Raw genomic sequence first — 17029 nt, forward strand, 5'->3', positions numbered from 1 at the left:
ACCAATATTTTTTTGCCATAAAATATTTCTAGTTGAACATGAAATGCCAACACAAGAGCTCTAACTGGGATCATGACATACACATGATTATTGTTTTTGGGAGTTATTGTTAGTAATTTATTAAATGCACTAAATTCCTTGATCAAATAATTTCGAACCTCTTGTAGTTGACTTGTCACCAAAGAAAACTTTTACTGCGGACTCAGAACTTCAGAAGTTCCAATGTTTGATAGCTTAATTTCAAGAACTCTATTTCAATAATCACATATATCTGAAGATGTACTTAAACATAAACAATATCAAGCACTCCAAAGAGTAAAGACTACTACTTTGAAACCCCAATAAGAACTGCTATTACAGTTCAATTTTGTAAACAATAAGCTAAGTCAAAACCATAATTTATACAAACACCAAAAACCTACAGTTGACAAATTCTGTGAGTGTTTCCATACCAATAATTTTGGTCATCCACCTTAAAGTAATAATCATGCCTTCCGAATACACTCCAGGTAACAAGATAAGTTCTTTGACTTGATTCCATCATATACCCACCAAAAAAGAAGAAAACAAAAAAATATTAACTTGAAAACACAGTAAATTTCAGAGACAGACTAATTATATAAAGAACTAAACCCAATTCAAATTCAGTATAATGCAATACCCAATTTGAATTGAACATTGATTTTAGAGACCTCAAAATTAATTATAAAAAAAACTCACTTGGAAAAATATATCAGGATTATCACAAAAATCAAGAATTCACTCAAAATATTTACTATAATCAATAAAAACAAAATACTTAGAACATAATTCTCCATAATTAGTACAAATAATCAATCCCATATCAAATTATATATTTTTAACCATCAAAAAAGCATAAAAATAGAAACCTCAACTCTAAAATTCTCCCAAAATCACACTAGCTACCCCATTAACTATAAAGTATCTCACCCAATGCACACAAAAGTCTCTAAAAATTAGGTCACAAGTTTATATAGTGTCTCACTAACCTATGTGAATCAAACAGAAATCAAATTAAATTAAAGACAAGATACTGAAAATTCACCTATCTAAGAAATGAATCCTTATGAAATTCTTTTGTTGTGAGATGGGGAAGATGGAACTAATTAAAGATTGTTAGAGGAATGTAATAAAGATCCCATTTTGTAAAATCTGTGCTGAACACCATGTCATGTTATATAATGACTTGCTGATAAACATTATCAAAGAAATATCTAATTTATTCAAAAGTATGGTTTTCAATAATTATTAGTATATTGTTTAAATGATTTGACATAACTAATATGTAATGACACAAACAAAACTGTTGAGTAATATAAAAAATATATATTTTGAACAACAAACATTCAATCTTAGCAAAACAGATGAAAGGCCGATGACCCCCCCCCCACACACACACACACACAAAATCCTTTGACAGTCAAATTATTTTTGTATAATGTGCAAGTAGAACAACACAAGTACCCTTAAATGAATTCAACTAATGTTAGTAAACAAAATGATATGTTATTTATTTCTACATAAGCTAATCATAAATTTGCAAGCTAGTACAAAGGGAGAGATATCTTTCTCGAACAATAGCAATTGGTTTTGAGCTTTCTGTTCTATGATTGATCTTTCAAATCCTTTATTTAGATCAAGATCATTGCAAGAACAAGAAATAAAAGTATTTTTTCTTCCATTTCAACCCTTCCCCAAGCTATAAAAAATCACAAGGAGAAAAAAATTGATTACAATGTTATATCTTACACTAATAAAACCTAAACCTAACAAAAGAATTTAAGAACCAAATTCAAAATATACAAATAAATAAACATAAATCTTACCTCATACATGGACCAGTCTAACATCACTCTATTTTACTCTACCTAGAACTCAGGATCCACATAATTTTCCGATATGGTCTTATGTTTAACACACAAAATTGCATTGATCATCAATGGATGAATCAGAATGAAACCAATATCCCTCCTTTGATATCCAAACAAATTTTCACCATAGTAGCAGAAACTCATTTTCACCCTTATTAATGGGGTCTGAAAACCTTAATTTTGAACACAAACTCTACTGAGATTTGGTAATTCAAACAAATAAATCTTCAAGAAAAAAATACCTATATTCAGTGCAAAACTTAATAGAAAATCAGATCTCTACAAAACCTTTCATTCTATAGAGAAATGATTCATAACGATTGAAATCGAATTGATGTTGAAATCAAAATTAAGATGAAGAATCTAAGAAATCAAGATGAAAAAGAGAGAAATCAAGATGAAAAGCAAGGGTTTGAGAAAGAAAGATCAGAAGCAAAATTAAGGATTTGTGATCAAAGATGGAAGATAAAGAAGGAAAAAGTCCAGTTTTAGGGTTCGTTCCCATTCTTGTTCGTGTTCGAATGTGACCTAAACCTATTATCTCGATATATTTATCTAATCCAAATCACTTTTTAAAACGGTTTTGGTCATTGGGACGGCTTATATCTATTTTTTAATAAAAACGACTTCAAACCATTTGAAATCCTTGTGCCTAATTCACAATTTTCTTGTAGTGTGTTAATGTAGGAACAAGGATATCTATGTTGTTCCAGTAGAATCTATTGTTGCCCTATCCATAATTGTTTGTTGTTGGCAAGTAGCATGAACTTAGATTGATGCATTAATAAATGAATATGTATATGATTCATGAATTCTATTTTGTATTACTCATTTGGTAAAGTGGAATAAAATGAAGGATCAACAAATTATTGAAATTGTTTGGGTTTAAAAAATAGGGTCATTTATTAAAAAAATACACCTATTTTTGTTTATTAACAAACCATTACCGGTTTATGGTGTATTATCAAAACACGATCGTATTTTAGATTTTGAAAAAAAGTGCCCTTAAAAATGAGTCAAGAAATTTGTCTTTGATAGTGACATATTGTAGGTGACGGGTTATAGGAGAGAAGAGAGAGGAAAAAAGTTTGTTTTATAAGCTTCCCTCATCTTCTTCTTCTATTTTTTCTTCTTCTTTGACTGTGCGCTCTTGGTTTTGAGTATCATCATCGTTGTTATCTTCTTTTGTTTCCTTTTTCTCAACTTCATCTTTATCGTTATATTAGGATGCATGAACGAGCAACAAGTAAGAAATTAAAGTGAAGACATTTTGATTCGTTTTCATCCACCGAAGGAAGTAAATTAAAACTTTATTCGAGTCTTTTTTTGTTATAGTTCTTATCCTTCATACAATATATTATTTTCTTCTAAGGTTTAAATACGAGATGCTCAATGTCAACTTCATTGAAATCGAAAGTAATATTGAATGTATTATAATTTTTTTAATATTTATATGAGAGTTGCATTTGAAACCCTTGCAAGTTTATTCAAGTTGCAAGTCCATGAATCGCAATCTTAATACGAGGTTGATATGTCGTGAACAACGTGTTGACAAACTTGGCATAAATGATTGACTTATATTAGAGAAGTCAGCCATATTAATCCAAATGGAGAAACATTTTGGTGCAAATAAAAGTTTGTTCAAGTTTCATGTATGTGGACCACAATCGTAAAACCCATTAGCAGCATATTTATGGATATCTCATTGATAAAAACTTTATACAAGGTTAATAAGTCATGAAAAAATTGTTAACAAATTTAGCATAAACAATTGATAAATTTGAGAGGATTCAGCCAAATTGATTCAAATGGAGAAGACATTCTAGTACAAAAGTGGTCAAATTGCTAGTACATAAATCACAGCCATAAAACTCATTAGTAGCATAACTGTAGATAACCCATTGAAGAAAATTTTATACAAGGTTGATAAGTTGTGAACAAAGTTTTGACAAACTTCACATCAAAAATTAAAAAATCTTGGAGGAAGTCAGTTAAATTGATCCAAATGGAGAAAGCATTCTGGTGTAAATGAAAATTTGTTCAAATGGTAGGTGTATGGATTACAATTATAAAACTTGTTAGCAGCACATTGGTATATAACCCATTGACAAGAACTTTATACAGGGTTGGTATGCCATGAATAAAGTGTTGACAAACTTGATATAAACGATTGATCAATCTTGAAAAAATCAGTTAAATTGAAAAATAGTTTATTGAATTGCAGTTGTGTTTACCACAATTATAAAATTTGTAAAAGTCATTAAATTAATGAACAAGCACTGGTTTGTCCAATTCTTGCACTCTATTTTTACTCTACATTATGGATGATATTGTAAAAAAATTTCTTTAACAACTAATGAACCAAATTTCACATTAGCAACTAACCACCTTGCTTTCTTAGCAAAAAATAAATAAATGAAAAAAAAATTAGTAAGCATTCCTCCAACTTTTTTGTTTTTGAATGGCCTATGAACACTCGTTAATATATCATTCTTAATGTGTTGACAAGTTTATCACATAATGTTGATATATTTTTTTTTAGGTGTTGACAAAATATGATGCTTTGACATTGTAAAGGGAAATAATTGCGCAATGATCTTAACCCTACACGTATCCAAGCCGGCTAAGTGGCACCTGACACAGATCAGTTTATGAGGCCAAATCAGCATATAAGGCGTTATCCATCAAGCAGGGAAGGTCAGAGCGGAGACCTCCCTAGCTTGGCTAGTAGGGCAATGAAGCGATAAGTAAGGCCAATCCTGTTAGGCAGGCCAGGCCAGGCCTCGAGGAAACCACAATACTGTTGCGTGTACGTAAGTCTCAAAAATCTCGAAGGAGATCTCTGCAGATAAGTTCGATCTATCCAGAATATCCCAATTAGGTAAACAACCCCGCAGAACCAGTAGAAATCCCATGATTACAGCCTATAGAGGGAAAAACACTAGGGTAAGGTAGGGGGTTAAATAGCACAATAAGCATTATTGAAAAGGAATACTAGAGAGATCGAGAGTTAACCAGTACTGATTATTATTCCTTTACTTCTCTAACTTGAGCGTCGGAGTGTCTGTGGTAGGTACTTGGCCGCTGCGAGGAGGTAGGTGCTAAGAACAACTTCGGATCAGTATGGGTTGGGACTATCAGAACCATCCACCGAAAACCGACCACACACAACTGGCACCGTCCGTGGGAGCACTAGTAACAAATTGATTTCAGTTGAAACAATGGTGAGATCCACAAAAACAAATGAAATCAATGCACCCCTACCAGCGGCTCCGATTGTAGACGTGCAGCTTCTGAAGATGTTGGAAGCTATGAGAAAGCAACAGGAGGTGATGCAAAAGAAGATGGATGACTTGGTAGAGTAGAACCAAAACTTGAGTCAACGTCTCGACGACCGGCAACAGGCAAAATGAGATAGCATGCCGAAGGATTCTTAGGAGGCAAGTAAAGGTGGCCATGCCTCTAGTACAGAATGAAGCTTGTCGTTATTAATCCCTACAGGGGAAAAGGAAACAGAGGTTCCTACGACAACCACTCAAACTAAACCCGAAATAGGTTTAATTCGAGAAGAAATTAGAAAGATGATTAGAAAAGAGAAGGAAATGATGAAGAGTGTCGACGCGGGCACAGCACCAACGCAAACCATTTAAGAAATTCATAAATCTCCATTTTCAGTAAAAATCTTAGTCAAAGAAATTCCTAAAAAGTTCACGCCACCACGGTTTATCCCTTATTCCAGGACAAAAGACCCGGTGGAGCATTTGTTTCATTTCCGACAGGTACTCTTATTGTGGGAAGAGAAAGAAGGGTTAATGTGCAGGTTGTTCACTTCGAGTTTTAGGAAAACGCTTTGACCTGATTCCACAAGTTGCCATGTGGATCCATTAGCTCATTTGAGGAGTTATGTACTGCCTTCGTCACACAGTACATTGGCAACAAGAAGAATAGAGGAGATGTTGACGCTCTACTTAGCATGAGGTTGGGATCAGGGAAGAGCCTCAGGTTGTTCACCAGGAAGTTTTGAAAAGAAGCAATGTTGTTAGAGAGTTGTGATGAGCGAACGATAGTAGTGGAGTTCAGAAATTCCTTGTCCTCTAGCTCAGGGTTGTATAAATCCCTCGTGAAGAAGAGGCCGGAAACTTTGAGTGAGTTATTCAAGAGAGCAGAGAAGTACATCTGCTTAGAAGATGATCTTTGAAGCTCAACAAGAAAAAGCAAGGTCATACACATTGTGGAAAAGCCTTTCAAATAGCACCAACCGTAGTTGCAGGACAAAAAAAGGCCGCTCAAACAAGATGGGGAGAGGAGAAGAACTGGGACATATTTCACTATGACTCCTAGTGAAATATTATCCCTTATTGCTCATGAACCATATTTCAAGTAGCCTACGCCGCTTCCTCGAGATCAAATAAATTAGGGTGAGAGATATTGTGAGTATCACAAGGTGCGGGCCCACACTACCAATAGATGTCAGGTTTTGAGGAAATTCCTGCAGAAGCTGATAGAGCAGGGCAGGCTAAAAGACTTGCCCAAGAGACAGAGGAAGGACCTTCCTCAGGACAGGAATTGCAGGGTAGACCAGCCGCTAGTAGAAGGACATGATGGAAGGATAGCTGGGATGCACGTTGTCCTTAGAGAGGAGAGTAGCAAGCCTGGGTAGGCTAGAACTAACGAAAGAGTAAAAAAAAGAGAAAAATTGAGCATCTAGCTCACATTCGTCTCTATATATTTCCCAAGAAATTGAAATCTCGATGGACAAAATCATTTGTGGTCCATAAAATTTATCCACATGATAACATTGAGATTCTCAATCCCATGGATGACAATATCTTCCAAGTAAACAATCAAAGGCTCAAACCCTTTCTCCAATTCTCACCACAAAAAAAATATGCATTTCTGATGGATCTTATGTACCAGGATTAGCCTCACGTCATTGTCTAGCTGAAGACAATAAACTTAGCTCTTTTTGGGAGGCAACCCTTGATTAGAAGGCTTGCAACATATTTTTGCAGTCATGTAGAACCCAACTTTTCTCATTATTCTCTCAATTTGAACTCACAAGTAAGGGTTAAAAAAGGTAAAAATTGTGCAAATTTTCATACAAAATTTTTTTTAGAAAATTTATTTTCCAACTTGAAATTTTTTGGGAAAAATTATTTTTCAAATATTTTTCAAGGCGAAAAATTGTGCACCCTCTTTTAAAAGAACATACCCTGATCTTTATCTCATTTCATCTTCTTCTTCAAGCCTCAACTTCCATTATCATCAAGTTCCAACGATTTCACCGGCACAAATCCGACTGTTGAATTCTAGATTCGATTGGCTCATTAAATTCCTCTGGGCAAAAAAATCTAGCACCTATCTCCACACCACGATCAGCCACTTCCCAATCATGCAGCCCTACCTATTCAAGGTGCTACGGCTCAATATGGGCCCATATCCCCCAATTTTTGACAAAATCTTCCCTTTATCAATCTCTACCGATCCATATTTTTGAAGAGGTATATTACGATACATTTGATACCCCTAATGATCATGGTTCAGCGAAGAATTGCTTGCACATGGGTAGAGTCGATGTGGTATGAGGCAGACGAGCAATTTATCGATGAGTTAGTCCAAGGTTTTTATGGCTTATATGTCTCCGCCGATTCATCAGCTCCATCGATCACAATTAATTTTTGTGGCACTACATTCATGATCGATGTTTTCAATCTCCATGCGATCTTGAGAATCATACCAGTGGAAAATGATGTGTGCGAGCCTGATTTTGGGTTCGACTAATATATCGCATGCCTCAGTCTCTCAAAGTAAGACATTTACATTAAGAATGGTGAGTTGAAGTCTAAGTCTCTACGAAAATCAATATCTTTGTTGGCGTTGGATTACAACCAATGTGCTCGGCACTCAATACTTTAAACATCTCTACGTCTTACACGCCATTCAGACACACGACCAGACGTTTTGTTTGGTTCGTCTGCTTTTGGAGACATTGGTCGATGTGATGACCAATCCGAGCAAATCCTTTACCTTGCCTCATCTTGCCTATTGTATTTTCCAACGACAGATAGGTGTCCCAATGGCTATATTGATCACACGAGGTAGCTTATAATATCTCCCACTTTTTAAGGGAAAAGTTCTTTAAAGACCTGTGTGCAAAGCTTCTAGGCCCCGAACATCCATAAGAAAGAGCATGACGGCTCAAATGGTTATGGCCCCCTAGGAACAGAATTTGAAGAAGAGTGGCTTGATGAGGATCAAACTCCTAGTCCAAACTTCAAAGATATTTCATGACTCGATTAGATACCCTATAGAAGGTACCACACTGCCTGTGGGAAAGTCTTCAAAAGACTCAAGAAAATCAACCAACGCTACAAGAATTTGCAAACTAATCAAAGGCAGATATTGGCCTACATTGAGGAACAGAGGGCTCATGTTAATGGACAAGAGGACAAGAGTTCATATTCTGAGTAGGAACAGAATTTGAAGAAGAGTGGCTTGAGGAAAATCGAACTCCTAGTCCAAACTTCAAAGATATTTCATGTCTCGATCAGATACCCTATAGAGGGGACCACACTACCTTTGGGAAAGTCTTCAAAAGACTCAACAAAGTCAACCAACATGACAAGGATCTGCAAACTAGTCAAAAATAGATATTGGCCTACATTGAGGAGCAGAAGACTCGTGTTAATGGACAAGAGGACAAAAGTTCAGATTCTGAGTAGGATGTAGTTTTCTAGTTTAGGATGTTTTTTAAATTCTAGTTAGGATATTTTCCTTTTCGTAGGCAGTATTTCGTTTTTCGCAAATCCCTATCGATTACATATATGTTCAATCTATGCAGATCAGTGTAATATCAATGTTATTAATGCCAAAATTGGTTTAGGTGTGATCTAACCTCTTCTCACTTTCTTTATTGCTTCATATTAAGGACAATATTTCGTTTAGGTTTGTGGGTAGAGTTAGCTCACAATTGCATTGTATTTCTAGTTTATTTTCATATTTTTAGAAAAAATTGAAAAATATGTAACACTTACAAAATCTTTTCTTCAAACTCCTTGTATGTAGAGTTTACATATGAATTTCAAATCTTAAGCTCATGTGTGAAAAAAATTTGAGCATGCATTCTTTTTGTTCCTCATCAAGAAAATCAAAATATTACTTTGAAAATTCACGACACTTCTGATTGATTAAAAATAGGATTTTATGGAATAAGAGTCGAACCTCTTCTCTATCTAGAGTGTTAGGGGACATTGAATCTAGTGAACTATAATTTCCTTGTTCTTTGGTTAGCTAGTTAGAAGAAAAATAAAATTGGATTAGTATCACTTGAACAACAACCATAGGATTAGACTAGGTACCTTGAAAAGGGCTACCTACTTTTTGTAAAAAGAATACCAGAAAAATGGTGATGTGTGAAAAAGTTAAAAAATAAAAAGCAAAGGATGTGAAAAAGATCAAAGTAGAGCAAAAAGGCTAAAATTGAAAAAGTGCAAAATAAAAAAAAATTAATGAGACCAAATAGTTTAGTAGGGTGAAAGTCGTCAATTATAAAATGTGAGTAAGTTAGAATATCACAGATAAAATATCTTAGAAGTATTAAAGTGAACATCTAGACCTCTCATAATCTTTAGACAGGATGTTTAGTTTCAAGTTAGAACTTAGGTATAACCAACCATTCTTAGCAATTATAAGGTAAAATCTTATTCCTAAAAAGATGTTTTTTAAAAAATCAGAAAAATTGCACTGGCACTCAAATTATTCTTAAAATTTTCTAAATTGATGAATGAAAATTAGAACTTTGCTTAAACATAAAGGACCCGTGATTGATTTGTGAAATATCGTTATGTTCGTATTACATACTTTCATTTTGACTTTAATATTTTTTAAGTGTTGAAATTTTGTGGGTATATTCACTACAAATCCTCACGAGTCAAACTCGTCCACTAGGAGTAACCTAGGGGTTTAAAGGCTTGCTGCATTCGTTTGTAACTTAGTTTTTATTTTATTTTTTTACTTTGGACTAACAAAATCTAGGTTTGGAAGTGTGATCAGGGTCTAGAAAGTGATTTTTAGAGCCCTTATTGCATGAACTTTACAAATGAATTGCATACTAAATCCCCTCATTAGACATAATGCATGGTTAGTCCATATTTATCATTATTTCCATTAAATAATGCATATTGGAATTAATTAATTTTTAATTTCATGTAAAAGGAAAATACTGTAAATTTCTAGGAATATTAATTAATAGTTTTAAATAATTATTATTGGCTTTAATATTAATTATTTCTCAATTTTGATAGTTTATTCTTTGATAAGTTCAAGATAAACCATGTTTCACGGATAATAATTAATATCTATCCCATAATTTTTGCTTAATATATTAATCACATATTTTTAATTTTTTTCTAATATAACTGTTTGATTTTTCGATCCACAAACATTAACTTTGTTTAGTGGATCAAGATAAATAGAGGACCATAAAATCATTGATAAAACTTGTGAAAGTGGATCCGACTGATATACACTTCTCCATAGTATTTTAAGTCTTTACTTTTAGTATTTTTTTTTAGATAATTTCTCTCAAAAATTATTTTTAATTGTTTGTATAAATTGAATTGAATTTAAAGTGAAAAGATTACCTAATTAACATTGTCTCTGTGGATCGATCCTTGCTTGTCAAAGTAGTTTTTTTCTTTTATTTTTATCATAATCTACAGCTCGAACAATACTATTAGGGGCGGAGATGAGATAAAAAAATTTAAACCTGAGTCGAGGTTAGGGCGGATTTGGGGTGAAAACAATTCACCAGGATTAGGGCCAAGTTAAGCTAAACCCTGCTTAAACTCTCCTAGTTGCCATCCCTAGTTGTACAAGAATCATATTGGTGGAATTTATCACATAAATTGTATATTCTTTTCTAGCAATAATATCAAGCTTTATTATGGTTCTATATTGTTTTAAAAATTCAAACCGCATTGATAAGCTCACAAGGTTGCATTTTTTTTTTTTTTTTTATCACACGATTTTCCCACCCTCTTTTGGGACGGGACTTGTCAACACGGCCACACATCAACAAGATAAGTAGCTAAAAGGGGTAAACCTCATTTTATGGCTCAGCCAACCCCTTGGAGTATTCAACTTGATTTTATAACAAATAAATAAATAATTGATTTCAGCTAATGGACTCCTGTATTTTTTAATGTTGTGTATCTATAAAAAAATAAAAATAAATAAAAAAGAAGGGGAGGAGGTTGGGGACTACTTAAAGGACCTTGACGGAGGGATTTCTTTCTAAATTGTTCCTAACTTTTGGAAGGTCTCTTAATAGTCCATTTAGTAAAATTTTTCTTTCTTAAATAGTCCTTGGATCTCATCTACCACATTTCTCATGATTTAATTCCCTAGCAATTCAAAGTCATCATTTTCATCCAAACAAATTAGCGTTTTGGCATCTCAATCGAGTTTTGGAGACTCCATTCCATCGTAAAGCATTTAAGAAGAAAGAAGTTATTTTTAAGGATTTTTTCAAACATTTTGAAGATGTATATAAAAACTAGGATTTTCTATTTTTCTTAGTTTTTTTATGAAAATTGATCAAGAATGATTCTTTTGGGTTGAAATCATTTAAACAAGTCATTATCTCAAGTTTTTAGTCAATCTTTCCATGTATTTTAATCGAAAATGGGTTGATTTTTACAAGCGTCGAGTTCATCATTTTATTTATTGTAGAGTTCGACAATATATAAAAAGTGGTGAATCTCGACAATAAATGTTGTAAACTCAACAATAAATAAAAAATCGTCAAGTTCAAAAATAAATAAAAAAGCAATGAGTTCAAAAATAATGAGGGACTATTAAAAAATAAAAATATTTTTAAAAATATATGGATAAATATGCACTTGTTTAATCAAATTGAATCAGATTTCAACAACCGTCCAGCCCATTTGATACATTTTCAGTTTATTCATTAGTTGAATTTTCAGAACATTCAAACCAAAAAAAAATATAAAACAAAAATTTTAAAACATTGATTTAAGAGTTGTGATAGACTGACCGCTAAAAAGATGCACATTATGTACGCAGTTGATGTGGCAAGTGCAAAGAATCATAGATTTTTTTTTTTGGGATACACAAGAAAAAGATTTACGGTTGTAGGCACTTGCCACGTCAACCGTGTCATCGTTTTAGCACATTATTTTATCATTAGTCTTGGTTTAATGAGTCATCGATCAAGTTTAGCTCAAGGATCACATCTTGGGAATGATCTTTGATTATTTTAAAGATCAGTTTTATCTATAAAGAGAGATGATGAACCATGATGTGGGCCCTCTGCTCATACAAAAATAAATAAATAAACGAAGACCAACTACATAAGAGGGTACGTGTCAGTATCTTAAATATCATCGTTATTATAAACCGTCGGTTTCCCAATATGATAACGGTAGAATAAGCGCCATCAGTCAACAGATAACGGTCGGTGAATGACGGTTTTAATAAATTCATTTTAAGATGATAAATTATTTTATGTTTTTTTTAAGTAAAAGAGTTGGTGAAAATATTTTATGCCCAGTCCAGAGAGGAATTTGGAATTTGAAGGAGAAGGGACCCACTAAGATATCGTACATTCTTGATGGGGGCCGTGGCCTGCTCTTTTATAGGCACGTGTAAAATGAAAGACCATGAGCTGTTGCTTTTGACAAAGTGGTGGGGAGCTTACGTTGTTTGTTATTAACACTCGCATCTTATTATTATGAACTCCAAATACCAACCCAAAAATAAAAGTAAAAAAAATACTAATCAAGCAACCTTTAACATCCACTAGGTGGTGATATCTGTTTTCATAAATTTTATAATTAATTTTGATAATTATTTTTAAAATATTTAAATAGATAATAATCTAATTTTATGTAATAATTTATAATAGGAGTGTGTACATATTTTAAGATAATGTTTGTGAATACTCCATTGATGTTCAAAGTACTTAATATTAATTGAGTCTTATAGATTGATCTATAATAATTCTTAGACTCGTGATAATTTATCGTTCTTTGTACGTTTCCATTACAAACTTGTAGATCATTTGTTTCAGAATGCACAAAAAAAAAAAAAAAAAAAGATTTATAATTCTATAACTATCAAGTCAAGAATTATAGAGAGAACATTTGAAAAAAGAGTGTCAGGTTATTTAACACAACACGTACCACAAAAAGCATGCTTTGGAAAGTTCATTTTTTAATTTTTTAATTTTTTTTAAATTCAAAGAATTTCGTCCTTTACAACACTTTTATTTTGGATCATATTTTTGAATGTGACTAGAAGATATTATTAGGATTGGATATATATATATTATTATTAGGAAATTTTGATTTTTTAGCATGGGCAGGAGAGAGAGAAATTCTCTTATTATTACCTACGTGATCAGCCACATGTCAAAATGGTGTTGACTGAAAACTTGGAATGAGGGAAGGAGCTTTTGGGAATTCTACTATAGTGTGAAAAAAGTTATATATACATAGTTCTTCCTTGCAAAAAGCATAATGAACCATCCACAAGGCCTTCAGCATCACATCCATAACCGCCCCCTTGAAATTCCCATCTAACACTCTTCATACTCTCCCTTAGTCGACCAATTTTGGTTTTTAACGAGAGCATGGCTTCTGATGACATCATGAATCTCCTCCACTCATGTATGCCGGATGAGGATGAACATCACCCCCACAACTTGTCCAGACTATCAATGTGTACTACTAATAGTAAACATCCAGCTTATCAAGATTATGGTGAGATGGGCATGAACATGTCACGTTTGTCGATTGAGGGCTCTGACGGCGGTGATGCCGACGAAGAATTATCTGATGATGACAAAGAGGGTAAGGGAGTCATCTGTGGTATATCGTCAGACTCCGATAAGGAACCGGGCTGTTTCTCTCTCCCAGCGACACCACCTAGAAGGAGAATTCAACATGGGTACCTCAATCAAAGTATAGGAGGTATGAAAGATTACACTAGTGAGAACGAAACTGGGAGGAGCAAAATAAGGAGGAGCTCAAGGAGGAGAATTATCAGAGAGAGATGGTTAGAGAGAGCTTGGGAGAAGAAGGAACTTGAAAGCTATCAGTGTTTTGTGATTACCAAACCCAAGGGAGGGAGTAGGTCTTTGTGCATGGATTTAGATGAAGTGAAAGCGTGTAGAGATCTTGGGTTTGAATTGGAGCACGAGATATTGGAGATACCAGGTCAAATTTCGATGTCCACCATCGACACTAGTAGTGGTGGGAATTCGCCTATTGCTCAATGGAGAATCTCCAGTCCTGGTCAGTGCTGACTCTCTTCTCTCTCTCTCTCTCTCTCACTCACTGATCTCTCCGATTGAAATTGAATTTTAGTGTAGGATGACAAAAGGGTTCAGAAAGGATTCATGAATCACACATAAACCATAAAACTAAAAACTTTGATAAAGTGGCCTATATTTGCATGTTTGGATAGTTATGGTAGGATGGTGGGGGAGTTGTTCGCCACTTGACATTACATGGAAATGGCAATTGTATTGTTGAAGTGATGCAGATTAAAGGCAATGTTTCGACTGCATAGAGGCAGACATATGAAATATAAAAGAGTTTAATTTGGAAACAGTAAGACAGACAGCGGAGGGGTGTTAATGTGGAAGCTAATTGAGTTTTATTTAATTGATTGACTCAGGTGATGATCCAAGAGACGTGAAGGCTCGGCTCAAGGCATGGGCACAGGCGGTTGCACTAGCCTCTTCCTCTGGACACGCTACCTAATAAATATCAGTATTATTTTTCCTGTGTGTAAGAAATTCATGCTAATTGTTTTTATTTATTTATTTATTTTTAATCTTTTGAATGGGGATTGGAGAGGTAGATGTATTCTGGTTTTGGGTGCTTTTTATTATTATAATTAATAATTAATTTACAAAGAGTGATTTTGTTGATGAAGTTTAGGGTTGAAGTGATCATCTTCTTGTAGCATCATATTATTCTTATAAACATCAGGGTGGGGAAAGAAATAAAGATACAGAAGGTTTCGAATCTTCACTAATAGCCTTTCCGTTTTTTTTTTTTTTTTTTAATTCCTGCCACGTCGTACAGTCTCTCTTGGTGCCCAGTCTCTTATGGTTTTCTACTCTAGTTGTACAGTTGAATCATGGTGCCAATCATGAGCTTTTTGAATAAATATTTTAATAGTCATAAGTTATGGGTGTGTTTTGAGCCTTTCCCATCTAGATAGATAATCTTCAACAGCTAATCTTTATATCAAGTACGTTTCTATAGGGTTATTAGGTATCAAATGATAAGAATCCAACCAATACATGGTGCCAAAAGTTAAACCCTTAACTATTTGGTGGTCATAACATATTTAATCCATCGATATAAATAAAGTTTTTTACTCACCTAATCCTACAAGTTAGGGTCAGTCCAATTAAGTTGGATTGTAATACGGAAGAGACAAGAGAGGGGTGCAGATTGGGTGTCATACCCCCGATTTAGGATCTAGATTTTTTCAAATCTCAAGAGTGGAGCGAAAGAAAGAAAAAAAATCAATATCAATATCTTTAAAGTTTCAATACGATATAAATTTCTTTTAAATAATTCCGACATAAATTTCCCCTAAAAATTGGACTTATAAAAAAATTTTACCTGGAAAATCAAAATTCATATATCCACTGCATTCCAACCACTATATCATAATGAATATATGTCACTTAAAAAATATAACTATAATTATAACTTAAAAGTGTACATACATCAATTACACATTTCATATTGATCGACGGTTGTCCACGTCACAAACATTAACTCTCATACTCTAAACATATACATACAAGAATACACAATACACATAGTACTAATAAATATAAGGAAATCGTATATAAAATTAATTCCATTAAACTTCAATCTCAGCTTACATATAATAGAAATAATATTCATCATTCTAATCCCACAATTCCTCTATATAATGTTTTTTTTTATCAAAAATAGGCATCTCGATTGTTGGGACATCTGAAATATTTTGTTAGTATGATGAGTAACAAGGAAGTTACTCAATAGTAAACTCACATTTCAAATTAATAATCCTAATATGAATGGATAAACAAGTTAATTTATTACAAATAATGCAGATTTTTAAATAGGTAAACAAAAACGAATAACACTTGAAATAGACTAATCTTTAATAAAATAATAACAAAATATTTTCATCTCATAATAAAACAAAATAAATATAAACATGATATAAAAATATCAATCTTAATGGTGTATTTGATAAGAATGATGAGATACACGATCGATACAAAAGTATCGATTTTTATATTTATGCTCAAGTACTTAACCAATGTGGGACTCACCGTTAATTCCTTATTTTATAATCGATCTAGCAATTTATCATAGTTGGTTAATCGTTTTTTTCAGCTTAGGTTGGTCGTTAATCTTCAACGGAGATCAATTGTTTGACTACTATAGGCCATAAATGATCATTTAACAAGTCAGCTTCCATCATATATTTGTGGTATGCATGTGTCATTGTAAAATCCCAAGTTTTGATTCGAATCTCAAGAAAAACTAAATAGTAAAAATTTGATAAAATTCTAAAAGTGAAAATTAAGATAAAATTTTAGGATGTTTCTGATTATTGTTAATGAAATTTAACCTCACCGTTAGATTCAAAATGATCGAAAAATGCACTTTAGCCTGTAAGCATGTTCAAATGTGAGTCCAAACAGAAAAGTTGCAACATCCTCAATTTTCGAGTCAGACCAGGCCAAAATAATGACTTTTTGGTAGAGCAAGAATTTTTAAAATTAAATCACACCATTGGATTCGTAACAAAAAATTATAGAAAATGGATTATTTATTTATCATTTTTGGAGCCTAAAAAGTCAAAATATCGTCAAAACGAAAACGACGTCAATTTTAGGATCTAATCAGACTAAAAAAGTAAATTTTGTTAGAGACATAATTTGTTTATTTGAACTGCACCATTAGATTCGAAATGAAAAATTAGATAAAATAGAGTATTCATTCGTCACTTTTGTAATCCAAACGGTCAAATTATCGTCAAACGAAACAATAAGTAAAAAACCAATTTCGTCCTAAAAATTTATATAAATAATT

At 33.1% G+C, this 17029-nt stretch overlaps 1 protein-coding gene across 1 annotated transcript; it reads left to right on the plus strand.

The window, feature by feature from the left end:
• Positions 1 to 13545: 13545 nt before the first annotated feature.
• LOC147396271 (uncharacterized) lies at positions 13546 to 14831 on the plus strand. The gene is made up of 2 exons (XM_086450080.1): positions 13546 to 14209; positions 14595 to 14831. The coding sequence occupies exons 1-2, from the start codon at positions 13546 to 13548 to the stop codon at positions 14678 to 14680; spliced, it is 750 nt and encodes a 249-aa protein (XP_086306206.1). The 3' UTR covers positions 14681 to 14831.
• The last annotated feature ends 2198 nt before the right edge of the window (positions 14832 to 17029 follow it).

Source organism: Akebia trifoliata, chromosome 8 (genome assembly GCF_017979445.1).
Source record: "Akebia trifoliata isolate Shusen 1 chromosome 8, ASM1797944v1, whole genome shotgun sequence".
Classification (NCBI taxonomy): Eukaryota; Viridiplantae; Streptophyta; class Magnoliopsida; order Ranunculales; family Lardizabalaceae; genus Akebia; species Akebia trifoliata.